We start from the raw sequence: 19,624 nt of genomic DNA, 5'->3' as shown, positions 1-19,624 counted from the left end.
TTTTACTTTCAATCTATTTCAAATGCTTTTTTATCCTTTTGAAGAGTTCATTAAATCACAATTATTATTCCAAACCAACTCTAGAAGCATCAAGTAATTAATTACTTAAATAATGCTTTTATCTCTTCTTATTATTCCATAATATCAACATATTCTTTCAAATAACTCATAAAATTAAAACTCATGTATCGTATTGGGAAAAATCCATATGTACCCACCTTGGTGCGCATGACCAATGATCTTTACCAAAAACCTATAATACTAGTAGTAGAAGCTTGAATATCAATTCTCCTTGATTCCCTTAGGTTGTCTTCAATTTTTGGGAAAAAACCCAAAAAATCGGCCCTTTTTCTCTATCTCTCAAATGGTGATACCAAGAGTAAATGACCTTCTCAAAGCTATTAATGATCTTATATTGCATCGGGTTACGCGAAGCATAACATATGTAACCAACATGTACACCTCAAAGCTATTAATGATCTTATTGACACGAGGTTATGCGAAGCATAACCCGTATAATCCATATGTACACATCGTATACTGCTTAAGTTGCATTGCATCATCTAACATGCATGTGTCACTTTCTTTCCATACTTGGTTCAACATCTTACTTTTGAATGCGTTATGTAATATCATTTCACATGTCGTGTTCTCATTGTACATTGCCCATTTTTGAAATAGCAATGTATATCACCATTCTACGTTAAAAACGCATCTACATGTCATGTAATCCAAGATTATGCGTTACGTTATCGTCTGCAAATTTTAGTACTTTGTCGGATCTTTTATTTTTAACCTTTAAACCAAAATTACACAATCAATGATTCAAAATTTTAAAATAATTTACAAATATCATTTCATGATATAACAAGGCACAAACAAAATAAAGTGTTTACCATTTAATATCTTTTGTCACTTTGGACAATATTGCCCTTTTACACTAACAATCACATACACATTAGTATTTCAAAATTTTAGGGATATCACATCCCATCTCAATACTCTCTCTCTCTCTCTCTCTCTCTCTCTCTCTCTCTCTCTCTCACACACACACACACATCGTTTAGAAAAACAAACATAAAATTTGTACCAACCCAAAATTTTCCCGTATTAAAGTTGAGGTTAGTTTCATTACGTTATCACGTTAAGTTACTTTTCTATTGTTTAAAGTTATCTTAAGGGGGGCCAAAGTGTAGAAAATGATTCCTTGATTATATATATTTGTCATAGGTTCATTTTTACACACTTTGAGGGGCCAACATGAAAGATGAAATCATATTTATACCACACTTACCCCTAATCCGAGATTAGTCACTCGTTTGCTGCAAGTAAACCCTACTTTAAGACTACATCTTCATGAGAGAGTGTTCTAGGGATCTTGAACTTTGTGGGGTTTTGAAGTGAAAAAGAAATGTGACATCTTTGGTGTAATTGGTGGACTTGTGGTGGGAATTCTTAGAGCTTCTTCCTTAGCATCCTTTTAGTGGTTTATTTTTGGATTTCCAAAAGGTAAGACATCTATCTAAAGTTCATTTCTTTGTCAAACAAGTTACACACAAGGAGAAGCCATTAATGATGCATATTCTTGGTTTTAGTATGTTTGATTGTCCCACTCTTGTCCCTATCTTCGTAGTCATTTAGAAAGGGTCTTTAGGGGTTAAGAATACCTCCATTACGGTTTTAATCGGACCCAAATTGTGTAGAAGGAAGGGAATCAATGATAAAAAAAATCTCTAATTACCAGTTCAACCGATGTGAGGATTGGCTTGTCACGTCGTGAGATTGAGTCCTGGAACGATTGAAATTGTGTCTGTTTTCTTAGTCACGACATGAGCAAACCCTTTGTCACATTGTGATGGCATGGAGTTGACTGGTTAAAACCTAACTGTCATTGGTGTCCCAACGTGGACATCCTAGTGCCATGATATGAAGATGAAACTAACCAGTTCTAAATTGCGAAAGAGCTTGGGCTCATAAGGTGAAACCCCCTTGGTCACGATGTATGACTCTTCTGAACAGAATCATGTCTATTTTGTGATATTTTTGTGAAATTCTTTAGGTATTCTTTTAGGGGTGTTAGATTGCTTATAAGAAGGTGGTTTCCTCAATTCATAGCTTTACAACACTTGGACTAGAGGTAAATCATTTCTCATGTGATTTAAGTGGTAGTTTGGAAGGAATGCTTGTATCTATATTTGTGTTCTTCTCTATTCGATGTTGTGGGATGTATAGAATTTATAGAGCTAGATATAACATGGACATGTAAAGCTATTGATGAATGCAACTGAATTTAGGAAACCTTGTATGCTAGATTCCTTAATTTAAACATTTGGAGAAAAAGATAAGGGTTAGGGTCATGCTAGAAGTGAGGAATTTTTTGTGGCTATATTATAATGTTGTGCATGCTATACTTTCTATTTTTCACCTTTGAATGAAATTAAGATATGCATGCTAGATGCTGATTGATTGAAGGGTGTATCTCATTATATGTTATCACATATTGTTATGTATACTTGTATTGATATACCTTGGATGTGTGTTTAGAAGATGTGTGTTTTACCTATGTGAGAGAAATTAATTAAATAACTAATTAATAAAATAAAAGGGGAAGACGTTGGTGTCGAATGGTTCTCTAGTTGACCATTTCGAGATATGCTCCGAGTGCAGGTTAATATATCATGACTGCAGTGATGTTGGCTACTCGGATATTCTGGATCAAGCATCACATTTAGGTGTAGGTATGCTCGTAGAGGTACCTGATACTACCATAGGACTACAGTGTGTCATGCTCGTACATGCAAAATTGGAGTAGCGAAGGTGGAGAACTATGGATAGTGTTACAGGTGGGAGTCGCATCCCATTTGGTGCACCTGGTTACCAGGTCATGTTAGTAGTGAAGGAGGTCTTTACTTGGGCCGTGAGCCGCCATTGACCACTACTACCCGAGGTGGTAGTGGGTGGTGCCCGACTTATGAAACCCTAATGGGCCTTATGAAACCGTAATGGGCCTAATGAAGCTCTAATTGATCTAAGGACTTAGTTTTGGGCCTATTGGGCTATGATTGGGTTAGAAACCCTAATTAGGGTTTAGAAAACCCTAATATTGGATATATGGGTTTTGATGGACTTAATGGATTAAGTCCTTAATGGGTGAAAGGAGAAACACTTAACGCTAATCGTCATTTTATGTGAAAACCGTAATTTCACTTGGGCTTTGAGTCCGACCTTTCTGTTGGGCTTTGGTGATTAGGCTATTAATGGGCCATCCAAAACCAATCATATGGACTAGAATAATTTAATGGGATTTAGGTTAAGGCTCATGCGAGGGGATTGGGCCCAATTTGGAAAATTAGGCCATAGATGGGCCATAATTTGGCCCTTGATGATTATGAGATATTGGGCTAATTGAATGCCAAATGTTTGGAATGGAATGAATGGTTGGGCCTTAACGTAAGACCAAGTAAAGGTTGGGCCCAATTTGGAAAATCGGGTCATATGTTGGGCTTTGACTTAGAGTTGACTTTTGAGACTTTGGATTGGGCCTTGTGCTTGAATCAAGCTAAGATGGGGGTAAGGTAGCCTTTTACCCCAAGTATGGACTTTTGGATATGTGTTGGAACCCAAATACTGATTGGGGTGTTATTTTGATGATTGACAGTTCGAGAACCTGTCATCCAGTAACTAGAGTTTTGTCTACGAGACTTTAGCAATGTGAGGTGAGTTACCTTCCAGTAGAAGTGGGTCGAAGGCACCAATTCTAGCCCACTAGTAGTTGATTATATTTGAGATGATTTTCTTTGTGATAATTGTTTAGTATGTCGCTATATGTTCTGTGTTATGTGCTAGTATGATATGATGTTATGTGATAGTGGTAGTAGGAGGGGAGTAGTCCCCATGTTACGGTCGTTAGGACTGAAGGGTAGGTTAGACAACCAAGATATGCCTGACAGTATGGTTTTGTTATGTTGTTATGTCGTAGTGGTAGAGGTGAAATAATCCCCGTAGTCGGTTGAGATAAACCGGAGGGTAGGTCAGGCACTCCAAAATTATCTGACACGGTAGGTCAAGCACCCTAGAATTGCTTGACATGGGTAGGTCAGGAACCCCAGAATTTCCTTGCAGGATAGGTTAAACACCCCATAATTGCTTAACAAGGGTAGGTCGGGCACCCCAGAATTGTCTAGCAGGGTAGGTCGGGCACCCAGAATTTCCTGGCAATATGTTTGTTATATGTTATGTGGTATGATAGGGGAATTCACTAAGCTTTATGTTTACAATTTTCGGTTTTGTTTTCAGGTACTTCGTTTTCAAAGGAAAGGAGCCAACGATCGCGGCGCATCACACTACGTTTTCCGCACATGAGATCTTTGGGATTACACTCTGATATTGTTTTATGATAACATGCTTTGATTATTGACACTTAGGTTTTGACATGATGTGTTATTATGGATGTTTTCTTATATTGTTGGTTTTATAATAACTTATTTAAAAATGAAATTTTTGGTCTTGAATTTTGGGATGTTACATTTTCTTGGATAATGCGATCGAGAGTCCAAGGAAGATAGTGGGTCTTGTCAATGTGGATGTGGTTAAGTAGTTCAACGATGTTTTCCCTGATAAGTTGCCTGGTATACTATCACCACGAGAGGTAGAGTTCCATATTGATCTTGTTGCTAGCGTGAATCCGATAGGCAAGGCGCCATATCGATTATCTCCATTAGAGATGAGAATATGTTGACTCAGCTTCAAAAGTTATTGGAGTGGGGGTTTATCAGACCGAGTTCCTCGCCTTGGGGAGCATTGGTAGTCTTTATGAAGATGGACAGTTCCATGTGGATGTATATTGACTATAGGGAACTGAATAAAGTGACTGTGAAGAATAATTACCCACTACCAAGGATTAATGATCTATTTGATCAATTGTAGGGGATAGTCAGTTTTTTAATATAGATTTGTGATCGATGTATCATCAGGTGTGATCGGTGTATCATCAGGTGCAGGTCTGTGAGCGGGACGTTCCCAAAACCGCTTTCAGGACATGATAGAGGGAATATGAGTTTCTATTAATGCCTTTTGGTTTGATGAATGCACCTGCGGTTTTTATGGAGATGATGAATTGGGTATGCCGACTCTCTTTGGATAGATTAGTGATAGTATTTGTCGACAACATTCTGGTATACTCTCGGAGTACTGAGGATCACCAGAGGCATTTACGAGAGGTTTTAGAGACTCTTTGCAGGGATAACATTTACACAAAGTTCTCCAAATGTGAATTCTAGTTAAGGGAGGTCCAATTGCTTGGACACATTGTTGGTACAGATAGGATCAAAGTAGACCTAGCCAAGATAGTAGAAGTCAAGGAGTGGCTAATGTTGAAGAATCCTACTAAAATTTGTAGTTTCTTGGGTTTAGCGAGAAATTATAAGAGATTTATTAAAAATTTCTTCACGGTAGCAGGTTCACTAACCAAACTGGAAAAAAAGGTAGAGCCATTTGTTTGGACTGATAAGTAGGAAGATGCATTCCAGACATTGAAGAAGCTTTTATGTGAGGCTCCTATTCTATTTTTTCCTGAGGTGAATGAGGATTTTGTGGTTTTCAATGATGCGTCATATTCAGGATTGGGATGTGTAGTTATGCAGTATGGGAAGGTGATTGCTTATGCTTGCCAAGAGTTGAAAAGGGCCGATCGGAATTACTCGGTACATGAATTAGAGTTGGCAGTTGTGGTATTTGCGCTTAAGTTATGGCGACACTACTTATATAGGACGAAGTGCATGCTATATACTGATCATAAGAGATTACGACATATTTACAACCAGAAGGATTTGAACATGAGACATCAGAGATGGGTGGAGTTGTTAGCAAATTATGGTTGTGAGATTAGTTAATACCCGGGAAAAGCAAATGTGGTAGCTAATGCTATAAGTCGTAAGGAGCCGAGGGTGTCATATCACCTAAAGTGTATTGCATTGGTTGTGACACCGGTTATATTTGAGCAGTTACAGGCTACTTAGTCTGAGGGTTTGAATGAAGACCATGTAAAAGAAGAAGTAATGGTTAAGAATCAGGCACGCTTGGTTGAGGACGAGCGGGGACTTATGACCTTTCAGGGTCGATTATAGGTCCCACAGGTAGGTGGTGTTCATGATACTATATTATGTGATACACATAGATCGAAGTAATCTATCCACCCAAGTACCAATTATTGGCGTCCAGGTATGAAGCGGGAGATGCCGAAGTACATATCATAATGTGTGACGTGTGTAAGTCAAAGCTCATCACCAACAACCTTATGGTGAATTGCAGCAATCGAAGATTCCTGAGTAGATATAGGATAAGCTTATGATGGATATTGTTACCAAATTACTTAAGACTATGTTGAGTAATGACATGATTTGGGTAATAATGGATCGATTGACGAAAAGTGCCCACTTTTTGGCAACTAGGGAGAACAAGAAGTTAGAAAATTTGACCAAGATGTATGTGGATGAGATAGTTGTACGTGATGGAGTACTATTATCTACTATTTTCGAACAAGGCAGTTGGTTTGCTTCGAGGTTCTGGCAGAAAATTCAAGAGGAATTGGTTATGAGAGTGCATTTGAGAACAACCTATCATCCGCAAACTGATGGGCAGATCGAGAGAACAATAAATGATCTGGAGGACATGTTACAAGCTTGTGTTGTTGAGTATGATGAGAGTTTGAATACTCACTTGCCTTTGGTGGAGTTTGACTACAACAACACTTACCATTCCAATATTGATATGTCACCATATAAGATGCTCTATGGGAGGAAATTTCCTACTCCCACATGTTGATTGGATCCGGGCGAGAAACAGTTTGTAGGTTTAGAAATTATTCAAATTACTGAGGATAAGGTGAGAATAACATGTGATCGTTTGCAAGTAGCTCGGGAGAGGCAAAAGAAGTATTCAGAACAGAAGCACAACCAAATACTTTTGAGGTGGGCAAGAAGATGATGTTGAAAGTATCACCTTGGAAGGGAATTATTCACGTATGGAAATGAGGCAAGTTAGGACCTCAATATATTAGTCCATTTGTTTAATTGGAGCGTAGCAGCGATCAGGCTTACCGACTAGAATTACCACAATAGTTGGAGGGGATTCACGATGTGTTCCATGTATGCTACTTGAGGATTAGCAGAGGAGCGTAATATCTTACCATTAGATGAGCTACAAGTTGACGAGTCTAAATGACTAGTGTAGGAACCTGAAGCAATTCTAGAGCGAGAAACCAAGCAACTGCGAAAGAAGCATGTGAAGTTTGTGAAGGTATTATGGAAAGCATGGAGGTGACATGAATTGGGAGAGCGAGGATGAGATTAGGGCTTGTTATCCTTGCGTGTTCATTTTGGTTCCTGATTTCGAGACAAAATCCTCTTAAAGGGGGGAAGATTGTAACGACCATAATTTTTCCTGCTTTGCCGTTGAGGTTAGTTCTGTTACATTCCCATTTTAAGTTACTCTTATATTGTTTAAATTTAACTTAAGGGGGGGGGGGGATAAAGTGTAGGAAATGATTCATTGATTATGTATATGGGTCATAGGGTCATTTTTACACACTTTGAAGGGGCCTACATGTAAGATAGACTCATATTTATACTACACTTAACCCCAATCCGAGATTAATCACTCATTTAACAAACCCTACCTTAAGCCTACATCTTCTTGAGTGAGTGTTCTAGGGTTCTTGACCTTGGTGGTGTGTTGAAGTAAAGAAGAAATGTGATATATTTGGTGCAATTTGTGGACTTGTAGTGGAAATTCATAGAGCTTCTTCCTTAGAATCCTTTTGGTGGTTCGTTTCTGGATTTCTAAAATGTAAGACATCTATCTAAATTTCATTTTGGTTGTCATACAAGTCACACATAAGGAGAGGCCTTGAATAATGCAAATTCTTGGTTTTGTAGTGTTTGATTGTCCCACTCTTTTTGCTATCTTTTTAGTCATTTAGAAAGGGTCTTTAGTGGTTAAGAACACCTCAATTGAGGTTTTGATCGGACCCAAATTAGGCAGAAGGAAGGGGTCAATCGATGATAAAAAAATCTATAACGTCTAGTTCTTACGAAGTGAGCATTGGCTTATCATGTCGTGAGGCCAAGTACTGGAATGATTTAAATTGCATCTTTTTTCTTAGGTAGTGTTTGTTTTTTGTCTGCAGATCTGCGTGGCCTCTTCTGTCTGCGCCGCGCAGACCACACGCAGACATTAGCCTTCGCAGACTGTTTGTTTTTTTGAAGACTGCAGACCTAAAGATGTCTGCGTGCCCTCTTCTTGGTGCAGATGTGGACCAGAGTCTTCTAACATCTCCAGACATCTTTTAGCCTAAAAAACCATATATATCTTTATTTTTTTAAAGTTTTTTTTTTTAATTTATAATTTTTCTAACTTTATTAATGATAAACAATTTGAAAAAAAAATACAAAACTTAAAAAAAAAACGTTCGACGATACAAACATGATATTTTTTTACAAATTTATAAATAAACATTTATTACAATAATAGTCGTTGAAGTTGTTTATATAAATATGAAAAAAAATCATAATATATTCTTATATTTTTTTTGCCAAATTTTATAAAACATTATTTAATACAATATCATCAATTTCTCGAGAAAATATTTATGGTACATTTTTAATAGATTTAATTGAAAAATTCAAAGTTTATTTCCATCCATTTATGTATGAAATTCTTTGATCACTAATTATAATGTTTAGTTATAACTTTGAAACAAAAGTTGTTGGTTTTTATCAAATATATACGTTAATTCATATTATTTTTATTTTTATTATTATACAATAATACATAAAAGTTGATCTAGTTTTGTTAATTATTTATAACAAAATCATAAAAATATTATAAAATCACTTTGAAGTTTAAATAAAATAAGTTTATTTAGATTTCAGTTTATTTTAGTAGCCCACAGATGTTAAAAAAAACAAACAGTCTTCTTTTTTTAGACTGCAGACGTTTGGTCCACCTCTTCTACTGCAGAGGTCTACAGATGTGGTCTGCAGACTGCAGACATTGTGTCTCAGAAAAAACAAACAACACCTTAGTCATTATGTGAGCAAACCCTTTGTCACTTCATGATGACATCGACTTGACTGGGCAAAGCCTAACGATCATTTGGTGTCATAATGTTGACATCCTAGTTCCATGACGTGAAGACGAAATTGATCGAGCCTGAATCGTGAAAGTGCCAAAGCTCACGATATGATACCCCTTGGTCACCATGTGAGACTCATCTAAATAGAATCATGTCTATTTTGTGATAAGTTTTTTTTTTATCAGTTCTTTGGGTATTCTTTTTGGGGTGTTAAAGTGATTGTAGAATGTGGTTTTCCTCTATTCATAGTTCCATAAAAATTGGAGTAGAGGTGAGTCATTTCTTGTGTGGCTTAAGTACTAGCTTGGAAGGAATGGATGCATCTATGTTTGTGTTCTTGTTTACTTAATGTTATGGGATATAAAGGCTGATTGTATAGAGCTAGATATAACCTGGGCATGTAAAGCTATTGATGAATGCAACTGATTTTAGGAAACGTTGTATGCTAGATTCCTTAATTTAAACATTTGGTGCAAATTGTGAAGGTTCGCGCCATGCTAGAAGTGAGGACTTTTGTGTGGCTATATTATGATGTTATGCATGCTATGCTTTTTGTTTTGTCATGTTTGAATGAAACTAGGATATGTCCGCTAGAAGTTGATTGATTGAAGGGTGTATCTCATTATATACTATACTTTTTGCATTGGTACAGGTAGCTTGATTTTGATGGTGTGATGAGGTTGGTATCTTTTGAGTCGTTATATTCTTTGGTCAGTATGAGTAGGTGTGATACTAGTTTGAAACTTCATGTGATGTTTCATTTAAACTTAGTTTTGATGTTTGTTTGGATTGAGTTTTTACAGCTTTGGATTTTGATGGGTTGTTTTTGAAAGATTTTTCTAATAAATCATTGATGATGTTACACTACCATTTTTATGATAATAACTGCTTAAAATAAAAAGAAATTTTTTTAGTGAAAATCATGGTGTTACAAAATTCCCTTTAAGTAATTACCTTAATTAGTCATTTTCCATTTTAGGGAATACAAAGACTCTTTTATGTAATTTAGTCTAGAAATATATTGATATATAATATAATATAAAAATAATATATTATTTTAGCATATGTACCTTTCTATAAAAGTCATGTGTATTTTAATATTTTCCACTTTATATCTTCTCAAATGTTTGTCAACGGTTAAAGAATACGAAGTACAAGTCAAAGGAGCAATTCCGGCCTCTGTCGTCTCACAACAACCATTAATTTCTTAATCAAATAGTTTGTTTCTGAACACGCCATACACACACTAAAACACACACACACACCAAGCCAAATTTGATTTCGAAACTCCATCGATTTGATTGTGACAAAGAAGAAGAAACGTGGAATGGCTGTTACGCACGATTATCAATCGCTATGACCATCTTCCAATGCTCCAACCAGGAATCATCATTCTTCAATTCAATTGCAATCAATTTCCGATCAGAATTAACAGATATTCGTAGGAGATTCGTGGAGGGAATCGATGGATGAAGAATTGCCAGGGGCAATTGGAACAAGCGCAAGTTTAGCCCTAAGATTGGGACAAACCGTATTCTCTGTTGCTTCCCTCCTTTTCATGTGCGTCGGTGTTGAATTCTACGCTTATACGTCTTTCTGGTAATTCTTCGTCTCTACTTTCGATTTTCCGTTATTCATATATGTTCCTTTCGTCATTTAGCGCCTCAATTGTCAATTAGAATCGTCATAGTACCCAAATTATGAAGTTTAATTGGTATTACGAAAGCCATACTCGATCATCATCAAATTCCTTCTTTACCTTTTTCATTCTAATTCACCTTTTGCTATTAGCGGTTTGTAATCTGCATTTTATGATCAGAAAGCTCGAAATTAGGCACAAATTTACTTTAGCAATCGAACACACTAGCTGTAGTCAACAAAAATTGTTATCATAAATTCATAATTATGAAACAACCAACAATTGTCGATGCCAGGAATTTAAAGCTATGAAGCTGCATATTCTATCATGTTTAAAGTGATATTTTAGTATAACTTTTAATCGGTTTCTTACATTCTTGTCAGTTTTTTGGTGACAATCAAAGGGTTAACAATCCCATGGAGTTTAACCCTCGCAATGGTGGATGCATTTTCTGTATTTGTAAAACGACCTTCTCGCCAAATACAAATAGTGTCCATCATCGTTATTGGAGACTGGGTATGTCTGTATCTGTATCTTTATCTGTATTTGTATCTGTATCTGTATTTGAGATGCTAACTAATGGAAGATGATGATGACAGGTGTTATCATTTTTATCACTAGCAGCAGCATGTTCAACAGCAAGTGTTGCTGATTTCATGATTACAGAAGCTGGTGCATTTTTTTGTGGAAGAAAATTGTGTAGCAGATATCAATTGTCAGCTGCAATGGCGTTTTTGTCATGGTGTTTGTCTATAGCTTCTGCTCTTTTTAACCTTTGGCTTCTTCCTTCTTTATATTAATTTGTGGATAAAAGTTTTGGGTGTATGATTGTTATAGGTGGTGCATATAGTAAATAAGTAAAAAGAAGAAAAATGAAAAGGGAATCAAGAAGATGATTTTTTTTTTTTTAAAAATAGATTATCATTTAAGATATATAGCACAAAAGGGTATATGATTGTTATGTCTTCTTCAAGTGAATATATTTTTCTTTGTTTATGAAATGAAATCGCATGCTTTTTGGAATGTGTTTGGTATTGAGCTTTTGAGAGTTTTGATGTATCTTGCTTTTAGGAAATTTTATATTTTTTTTAATAACTTTTATAGAAACTTTTGTCAAACATTTTTCCACAACTCATACAATTGATTGTGTCGTATTGTTCAACCCTAATAAAGATATATCAAACCCGGATATGACCTGCCTAACCCGTTTAATTATACGGGTTTATGGGGTCAAAATTGAGTTTGCTGGCTCACAATTCGTGTTTTTTAAATCCTAATATAGTGTTAAGTCATAAGTACCGACCCAAATCAAAGAAAAAAGAAAAGATTTAGAGGTATAGTGTGAAGTCATGTTCAAGATTTATGGTAAAATGCAAATACACAAAATTTGAGAAAAGATTTAAAGAAATATAAAAAAATCTATTTTAAAGACTAATATAATATAAGGGTTGGTGGGTTGACCATCAAACTGTAATACCTGTTTCTCAGGCACTTTTCATTCGTAGCTTAAACATAATTTTCTTGCAAAAATGGTTCTTACGCTGGGCGTAAGTAATAAGTACGTGGGGGCATAGTTCATTAAGCACATGCGAGGGTTACATGCTCTACACGATGTGTAACTCCATCTACGCAGGGCGTAGATGCGTAGTTGCCAAACCCTAATTTTTAGGGTTAATGCCCTATTTAAACACCTTAAGTCCCTTGAGGCCTCTTCATGCTCAGCATCTACTCTCCCCAAACAGTTATTTCGAAACCATAATCCTTTGTAAGCTTGTTTTGAGTCTTTTGAGTGTTTTTGGTGCATTTTAAAGAAAGGAAAATCTACCATATTGGAGTGGTGTGACTCACGCTTGAAGATCCAGAGGTTCCATCCCTTTCGCTATCTTATGGAGGTAATAAAGTTCTCATCTTTATGGTTCTATGGCTTAGATTTAGGTTAGATTCTTGATCTGCATGCTTTTGGTCGCATAGTTTTGGTTCTTGTAAGTAAAAGTTACTCCAAAGCTTAAGGTTGTCATTTCATGTTGTTTAGAAGGATCACATGCCATAAAAATGAAACCTTTGTGGTTATCTTTCACCCATGCAAGGGTTTCATGAGGTCATTATAGAGTAATATAGATCTAGGATTTGGTTTTGGGATCCATTAAGCCATGTAAAGGCATAAAGTCAGGAACTTTATCCTTTTATATGTCCATTAGATTCAGATATAAGTGTTGTACGTTTGGTCTTAAGCTATTAAGCGCTTAATGAGGAGGTTGGAAAACTGCGAGGTTACACATGGCATAAACCTCGCTATGCAGCTCTTAGTCTGTCTTGGCCCTGTTTTCTGTGGAGAAGGTCAACACATGGTGTAGAGAAGAAGTAAGAAGACGTAACCCCAGATGAGGAATTTGTTATTTTTAGGGCTTTAGGCCATGTTTGGAAGGGACTAGCTTTAGAAGGGTAAAATGGTCTTTTAGCCTAGACAGAGAAACTATGTAATGGACCATTGATTATGATTATTACCCCAATTGTTAATTAAGATTGGTTTTTATATGTTTAATTTGAGGAGGTTCGTGGACCAGTAGCTCGGGTGTGAGAATTATCTGTTATCGATTGATGTGAGTATCTTCACTATACTTATAGACCAAAGGCACCAACATCGGCCCGTCGGATTATGTTTATATGATGCTAGCTATCTCTGTAACTCTTGCTATATTTGGGCAGGGACCACTATACGTGTTGGGCGGGGCCCACTACATGTTACGGGCGGGCCTGTTAACCGGGCGGGGCCCGATGAGTACTAGGAAGGGCAGGATGCCGGGTAGATCCTGATGGATGCTAGGCGAGGAGCGATGTATGTATGGTATGGAGTATTTTGGGGAACTCGCTAATCTTTGTGCTTACTGCTTATGTTTATGCTTCAGGCACATCTGGTTCCAAAGGGAAAAGCTCGACATGATTCCATTGCATCTACCGACGTTCCACATTTTATGACTTGTTTTGTGCTCTGATGACTATTTGATACAATTCTATACTTTGATGGGCTTTTCAAATGAAATAATAGTTATTTTGGTTGACTTAAAAAATAAAAATTTTTACTTGCTAATTTGGGACGTTTCAAGTTGGTATCAAAGCCTTGATTTGAGAGATTCAGACACACTTTTGAGTGTGTCTAGACTCAAACTGAGGAAATTAAAAAATTTTCAAAAGAAAATGATCTTCAAAAAAGGGTTTTTATAAAGAAAATGGGTGTGATGCATGCAATTAATTGAGCTCAAGTAAGTATTTCCCAAAATACCCATGCATGTTTATGTATTTCAATATGTATATATGTGTATAGCATGCTATATTAGGGCTAAGGATTTTCTCAGATTTGCATGGTAGAGTGCTAGGAGAGATGCCTTTGTATGCCTGTTGTATGAGCCTTTAGAACGTCATGCTAGTATGGATTACAAGTGATCGGATAGAGTGGCCTGATTAGGCAGTGCATTAGTTACAACTCGATGCTTGAATGCTGCTTGATTTGTGATTTTAGGAACCACCATTAGTACCAGTTAACTATGAAGAGAATACATTAGGTTACATGTTACATAAATTAGATAATTTTAGAAGGTTAGGTTTAACTATATTACACAGATCTTGATTGAGTCCAACTATTGTAGTGTGACCTTGCAGTCAAAGAATTATCTAGTGTCTGTTGCATGTCATTATATTCGCGGGGTAGTGAGCGGGTGTTAGTGGGAGTTTCTTCTGCATCTGATGGCGGGGAGGGGTGTGAAGGGAATCTTAGGAGAACCTAGGAACTATGGTAGCTTTAGCTTGGCATACGCATTGTTTAGTAGGAGTGGTGAATGTTTGGTAGCAAGGGAGTCTCTAAGGGGAATTAAGGAGACCCTTAAGGAAAGTACGAATAGGTGTGAAAGGTAGTATTGGGTCCGTACTACTGAAAGCATAAGATCTATACTCGAGTCAAGGGAAGTCACGAGGATACTAAGGAACTTGCAAAGTGTGGAGATTCTTTGAGTGTTTTATGATGGTTTGTATTATTTATTTTCAGTATGGTGATCACTTAATGAGGTTAGTTAGAACTCGATGCTTGAATGCTGCTTGATTTATGATTTAAGGAACCACCATTAGTACCAGTTAACTATAAAGAGAATACGTTAGGTTACATGTTACATAAATTAGATAATTTTAGAAGGTTAGGTTTAACTATATTACACAGATCTTGATTGAGTCCAACTATTGTAGCGTGACCTTGCAGTCAAAGAATTATCTAGTGTTTGTTGCATGTCATTATATTCGCAGGGTAGTGAGCGGGTTTTAGTGGGAGTTTCTTCTGCATCTGATGGCGGGGAGGGGTGTGAACAGAATCTTAGGAGAACCTAGGAACTATGTTAGCTTTAGCTTGGCATACACATTGTTTAGTAGGAGTGGCGAATGTTTGGTAGCAAGGGAGTCTCTAAGGGGAATTAAGGAGACCCTTAAGGAAAGTACGGATAGGTGTGAAAGGTAGGATTGGGTCCGTACTACTGAAAGCATAAGATCTATACTCGAGTCAATGGAAGTCACGAGGATACTAAGGAACTTGCAAAGTGTGGAGATTCTTTGAGTGTTTTATGATGGTTTGTATTATTTATTTTCAGTATGGTGATCACTTAATGAGGTTCTGGTTCTGGTGATGGATTGGGTTCAGGCTCTGGGGCCAACCCGAATCATGAGCGGATGCAAGAGTTCATCTCATTTGAGATTACTCGTGGTATTCTGGAGTAGACTCATGTGATCTTATGAACGATCAAGGAGGGCATTATGGAGATTCTGGATGAGTGTTTCAACACATTCTATGCTGAGATGGTGGTTATGGTGGGAGCACCAACTCTTACTTTTTTAGAGTTCTGTGCATGTGGGGATCCTGAGTTCATTGGGAAGAAGGATCCCATTGTTAATAGGCAATTGTTGGCAGACATCATGAACGCTTTTCAGACTAGCTTCTGCCTCTAGGGGTTGAAAGTCAGACTTGTATCATGTCTTTTGAAAGACATAGCGTGTGATTGGTGGGATGAGGTAGGTCATGCCTTGCAGTATAGAGCCATATGGGGTGTTGGGGGTACTATAGCACCCCCAAAAAAATTGTTTTATGTATATAAAAAAAATACTTGTAACCATGTTCTATGTTATTGTACCCCCAACTAACGAGATTATATCATGTTTTTTATTGCCCCGAATATGATAACTAAATATAATATTTATTGATAATGTTTGTACCCACATATAAACATTTCTAGCTCCACCACTGATGTCGTGGGAGGCGAGGCTGTTGAGGCAATAAATTGGGATGATTTTGTGATGAGATTCAGGGCTGAGTTTTCACCAGTGATCGAGGCTCAACAACTGGTGAGGGAGTTCCAGGACCTTTGTCAGACTACTAAGACTGTTGAGGATATCACCACCATGTTCAGTGAGGGGGATTTACTGGTTCTGCTGTATGTGGCGGATGAGGAGATGAAGAAGGAAAGGTACCATGATATAATGAAGGATGAGATACGGGAGCTTGTGAGCATGTACAACTGTAGGACCTTGGAGGAAATGATAGCGAGGGCCCGAGAATATGAGATTGATTTGGAGACTGTGGGGGAAGAAGAAGCTAGTTCAAGCTTAGGTATCAGAGGGTCGACAAAGAAGTCCAATGTTTTTGATGCTTGATCGAGGGACCAGCAGGTCCATAGCCATTGTGTCAAGTTTGTCAAGATGCACGAGGGGGGGTTTGCAGTGTGGGTGGTTTGGTTGCTTCAGGCGTGACAAGACTGGTCATTACAGCATGGATTGCATCGCCACTACCACCACCTAGGGAACGAGTCTGCTTTTTTCCATTGCAATCAGAGGGGCCACAAGAAGGTTGACTTCCTGATTTTGATAGTGCGAGCGGTGGCAACACCCGCTCCAGTGACATTGAGGATCACTAACGGTCACCAGGGCAAGGTGGAGGCACCGATTGTGAGGAGTCGAGCATTCCAGCTGATAGCCAAGGAGGCTTGTGTAGCACCTGATGTGGTTAAGGGTATGTATCTTATCTTTATCTTATTTATCTTCTTCATTGTTTATGCTTATTGGGTATGCTGCATTATAAGGACGTTCCAAGTGAACGGTGTTTCGACCTTCATCCTTTTTTATTTGGGCACCACCTGATCATTTGTGTCTCTTACTCTCAGCAAGAGATTTGATGATGCTCCGGGAGAGCTTGATTATCTGTTAGAGGTTGAGCTTTGCAATGATTTTCCAGTGAGAGTGTCGAGGGTTCATCGGGGTTGTGTTTTGGAGTTATTTCGAAAGAGGTATCTGATCGACTTAGTTCCTATTTCATTGAATGAGATGAAGGTTATCATGGGGATGGATTGGTTGAGCCTTAATGGGGCAATGCTCGATTGCGAGCACCTGTTAGTTTGGGTTCGAACCCCAAGTGGAAGAGAACTAGTTATCCGTTGTGAGGGTGCTCATCGGGAACCGTCTCTCTGTTCAGCAGCGAGATCTAGAAGATGTCTTCATCATGACTATTCTGATTTTGTGGCTTATGTATTGGATACCAGAAAGGAGGGGAAGATGAATATTGATCATGTGTCGATCGTTCAAGAGTATCCCGATGTGTTCCCGGAAGACTTGCGTGGAGTGCCTCCGGAGAGGCAGGTTAAGTTTCTTATTGATCTGGTTCCGGGTGTGGCTCTGATAGCCAAGGCACCTTATCAGTTAGCACCACCAGAGATGTAGGAGTTGTCTACACATGTAACAACCTGTTTTGAATCGTTTCCCATTTTGAATTAGTGATCAAAGGATTGAGTACTATCAAGCTACGAACCCTTGAGGGGTTGGGTTTTTGACCCAGTTGGAGTTAGATAATCTATCTTGGTTGCTCGGGGTATTCAGTTGGAGTTCTTGGACCAATGGTATTTTGATAAATTGTCAGCTCGTTTTTTTTTTCAAAAGTGGATGTCTGTCCAGTATATCTTATGTCTAGTATGAGTTGATAATGGTGTAGAGCGTCTCGGTACCTTTATATGGGTATAAGGATCGTCGCAATCGGAATTGTATTGAGTGAGTTATGGCCTTCAGAAGAATTAGGGTTTGTTAAAACCCTAGTACACGAGGCATACTAGAGAGGTGTGCAGGGCGTACTGATGCGAAACCGGTTACACAAGGCGTAGTGTTGATTATGCACAACATAGGTGCAAGGCCTCGGTCGGGGTGCACAACCTCATACGCAAAGCGTACGAGCAGGTACGTTGGGAGTACGAGGGTCAGATTGAAAACCCTAAATCCAAGGTTTGTACCTCATATAAGCATCCTTAAGTCATTGAGGCTAAACCCTAGCATGCCTCTACATCCCCATTTTGTCCCTTAACCTCAGATTTCCTTGTGAGAGTGTTTCTTAAGCTTAGAAAGTGTATTGGTGGCCATTTTAGAGATTATTCAACAAGGAGAAGATAGTGAGCAATATTGGTGTGGCATTGAGCTTCGAGAACCTGCATCTAGTTCACCTTGAGGAGCTTCTAGAGTTATAAAGTCTTAATCATGCCATCTTATTCATTATATTGAGTTAGGGCTTTCTTTGTTGTCCCCTTTTTGGTTCTTGAATAATCTCTTAGGAGTTTGAGCAACTCTAGAGCTTAGGAAGAGTAGATATGAGGTCCCTTGGTTCATTAGTACCATAAAAATGTAGTCTTGTGGGGTGTTTTCACCTCATGCATGAGTTAAGACCCTTGGAAAGGTCTTAATGGGTTGTAAAGGGTTGTTGGGAGCATATGGAGCATGAAATGGCATAAAGTTTCCAACTTTATGCCTTAAGATGTTTTAATGGACTCATATCTAAACTTGGATGTTAAAATCGCAAGCATTAACATCTTAATGGTCGTTTGTGCATGCCTGATTTAGATGTCATGCGTAGTAGTATGTATGCAGCGAATACAACTTGTAGAGCTAGTACAATGAGCGTACTAGAGTGGTACGCAAGGTGTACACACTCAGATGGGTTTGGGCTTGTTTTGGCCTTGGAAGCCTATTGGGCCTTATTCCATGTTGGATTTGGTTCCTTTTAGAGTTTTGGGCTGATATCGTGTTTTGGGGCCATAGTTGTTTTAGTTGGGCCTTTTTGTCCATGTGGCCCATTAATAGATTTGGACATGGATTTCGGGACCATTAGCAAAGGGAAAACTCTTGGGCCATTATGAAAGGACTTGGACTAAGAATGTGTTTTAGGCTTAAAGGGAAGGCCTATTTAAGGAGTTGGACCCAATTTGGAAAATTGGGCATTATGTTGGGCCTTGGTTGATTATTGGCTTTTGGGCCTTCATAGTGTGAGATTGGGCCTTGGTTTTGAACCAAGCTAGGTTAGGGGTAAAATGGTCCTTTTACCCCAAGTATGAATTTATGGTTAATTGGGTTTTGTCTTGATGATTGATAGTTCGGGGATTTGTCAACAACAGCTAGGGTTTTATCTGCAGAACATTAGCAGTGTGAGGTGAGTCTCCTCACCATGCCAATAGGTCGAATACACCAAGGCTGGCCCATTATGTGCTATGTGGAATGCTAGTTGATTACCTGTTATGTGGTATGCTAGTTGATTATTGTTAGATTAGATGTCTAAGCCCATAACTATAATTGGTATGTACTTGACCCGAGAGTAGCATGGTCCATTTGGTTGCATGACATCGGAACAACTGGATAGACAAATGAGAAAAAAGATACTTATGATTTGTTAATATATTATAAGTTCTCATATATTAATATGAAATCATATTATTTAGATAGTATTGATCAAGAATTAATTTGGAATTAATTTTGTGATCAAAAGAGACTAATTAAATATATGGGGATTGATT

The 19,624-nt window shown here is 37.9% G+C and overlaps 1 protein-coding gene across 1 annotated transcript; it reads left to right on the top strand.

Annotated features, from left to right (window-relative positions):
* Positions 1-10,275: 10,275 nt before the first annotated feature.
* LOC145039908 (CASP-like protein 5C1) lies at positions 10,276-11,795 on the top strand. Its single transcript, XM_078987905.1, has 3 exons — positions 10,276-10,732; positions 11,156-11,288; positions 11,372-11,795. The coding sequence occupies exons 1-3, from the start codon at positions 10,599-10,601 to the stop codon at positions 11,570-11,572; spliced, it is 468 nt and encodes a 155-aa protein (XP_078844031.1). The 5' UTR covers positions 10,276-10,598; the 3' UTR covers positions 11,573-11,795.
* Positions 11,796-19,624: the final 7,829 nt, after the last annotated feature.

The sequence above is a fragment of the Lactuca saligna genome, chromosome 4 (genome assembly GCF_052625555.1).
Source record: "Lactuca saligna cultivar CGN05327 chromosome 4, ASM5262555v1, whole genome shotgun sequence".
NCBI lineage: Eukaryota > Viridiplantae > Streptophyta > Magnoliopsida > Asterales > Asteraceae > Lactuca > Lactuca saligna.
The sequence above is the reverse complement of the archived record's forward strand: the minus strand, read 5'-3'. Positions and strand labels throughout refer to the sequence as shown.

Excerpts from the sequence above, each read along its gene's own strand:
- LOC145039908 (XM_078987905.1), top strand. The coding sequence starts at position 10,599 with ATGGATGAAGAATTGCCAGGGGCAATTGGAACAAGCGCAAGTTTAGCC. Across the intron at positions 10,733-11,155 it reads TACGCTTATACGTCTTTCTG|TTTTTTGGTGACAATCAAAG; the intron begins GTAATTCTTCGT and ends CATTCTTGTCAG. Across the intron at positions 11,289-11,371 it reads TCATCGTTATTGGAGACTGG|GTGTTATCATTTTTATCACT; the intron begins GTATGTCTGTAT and ends TGATGATGACAG.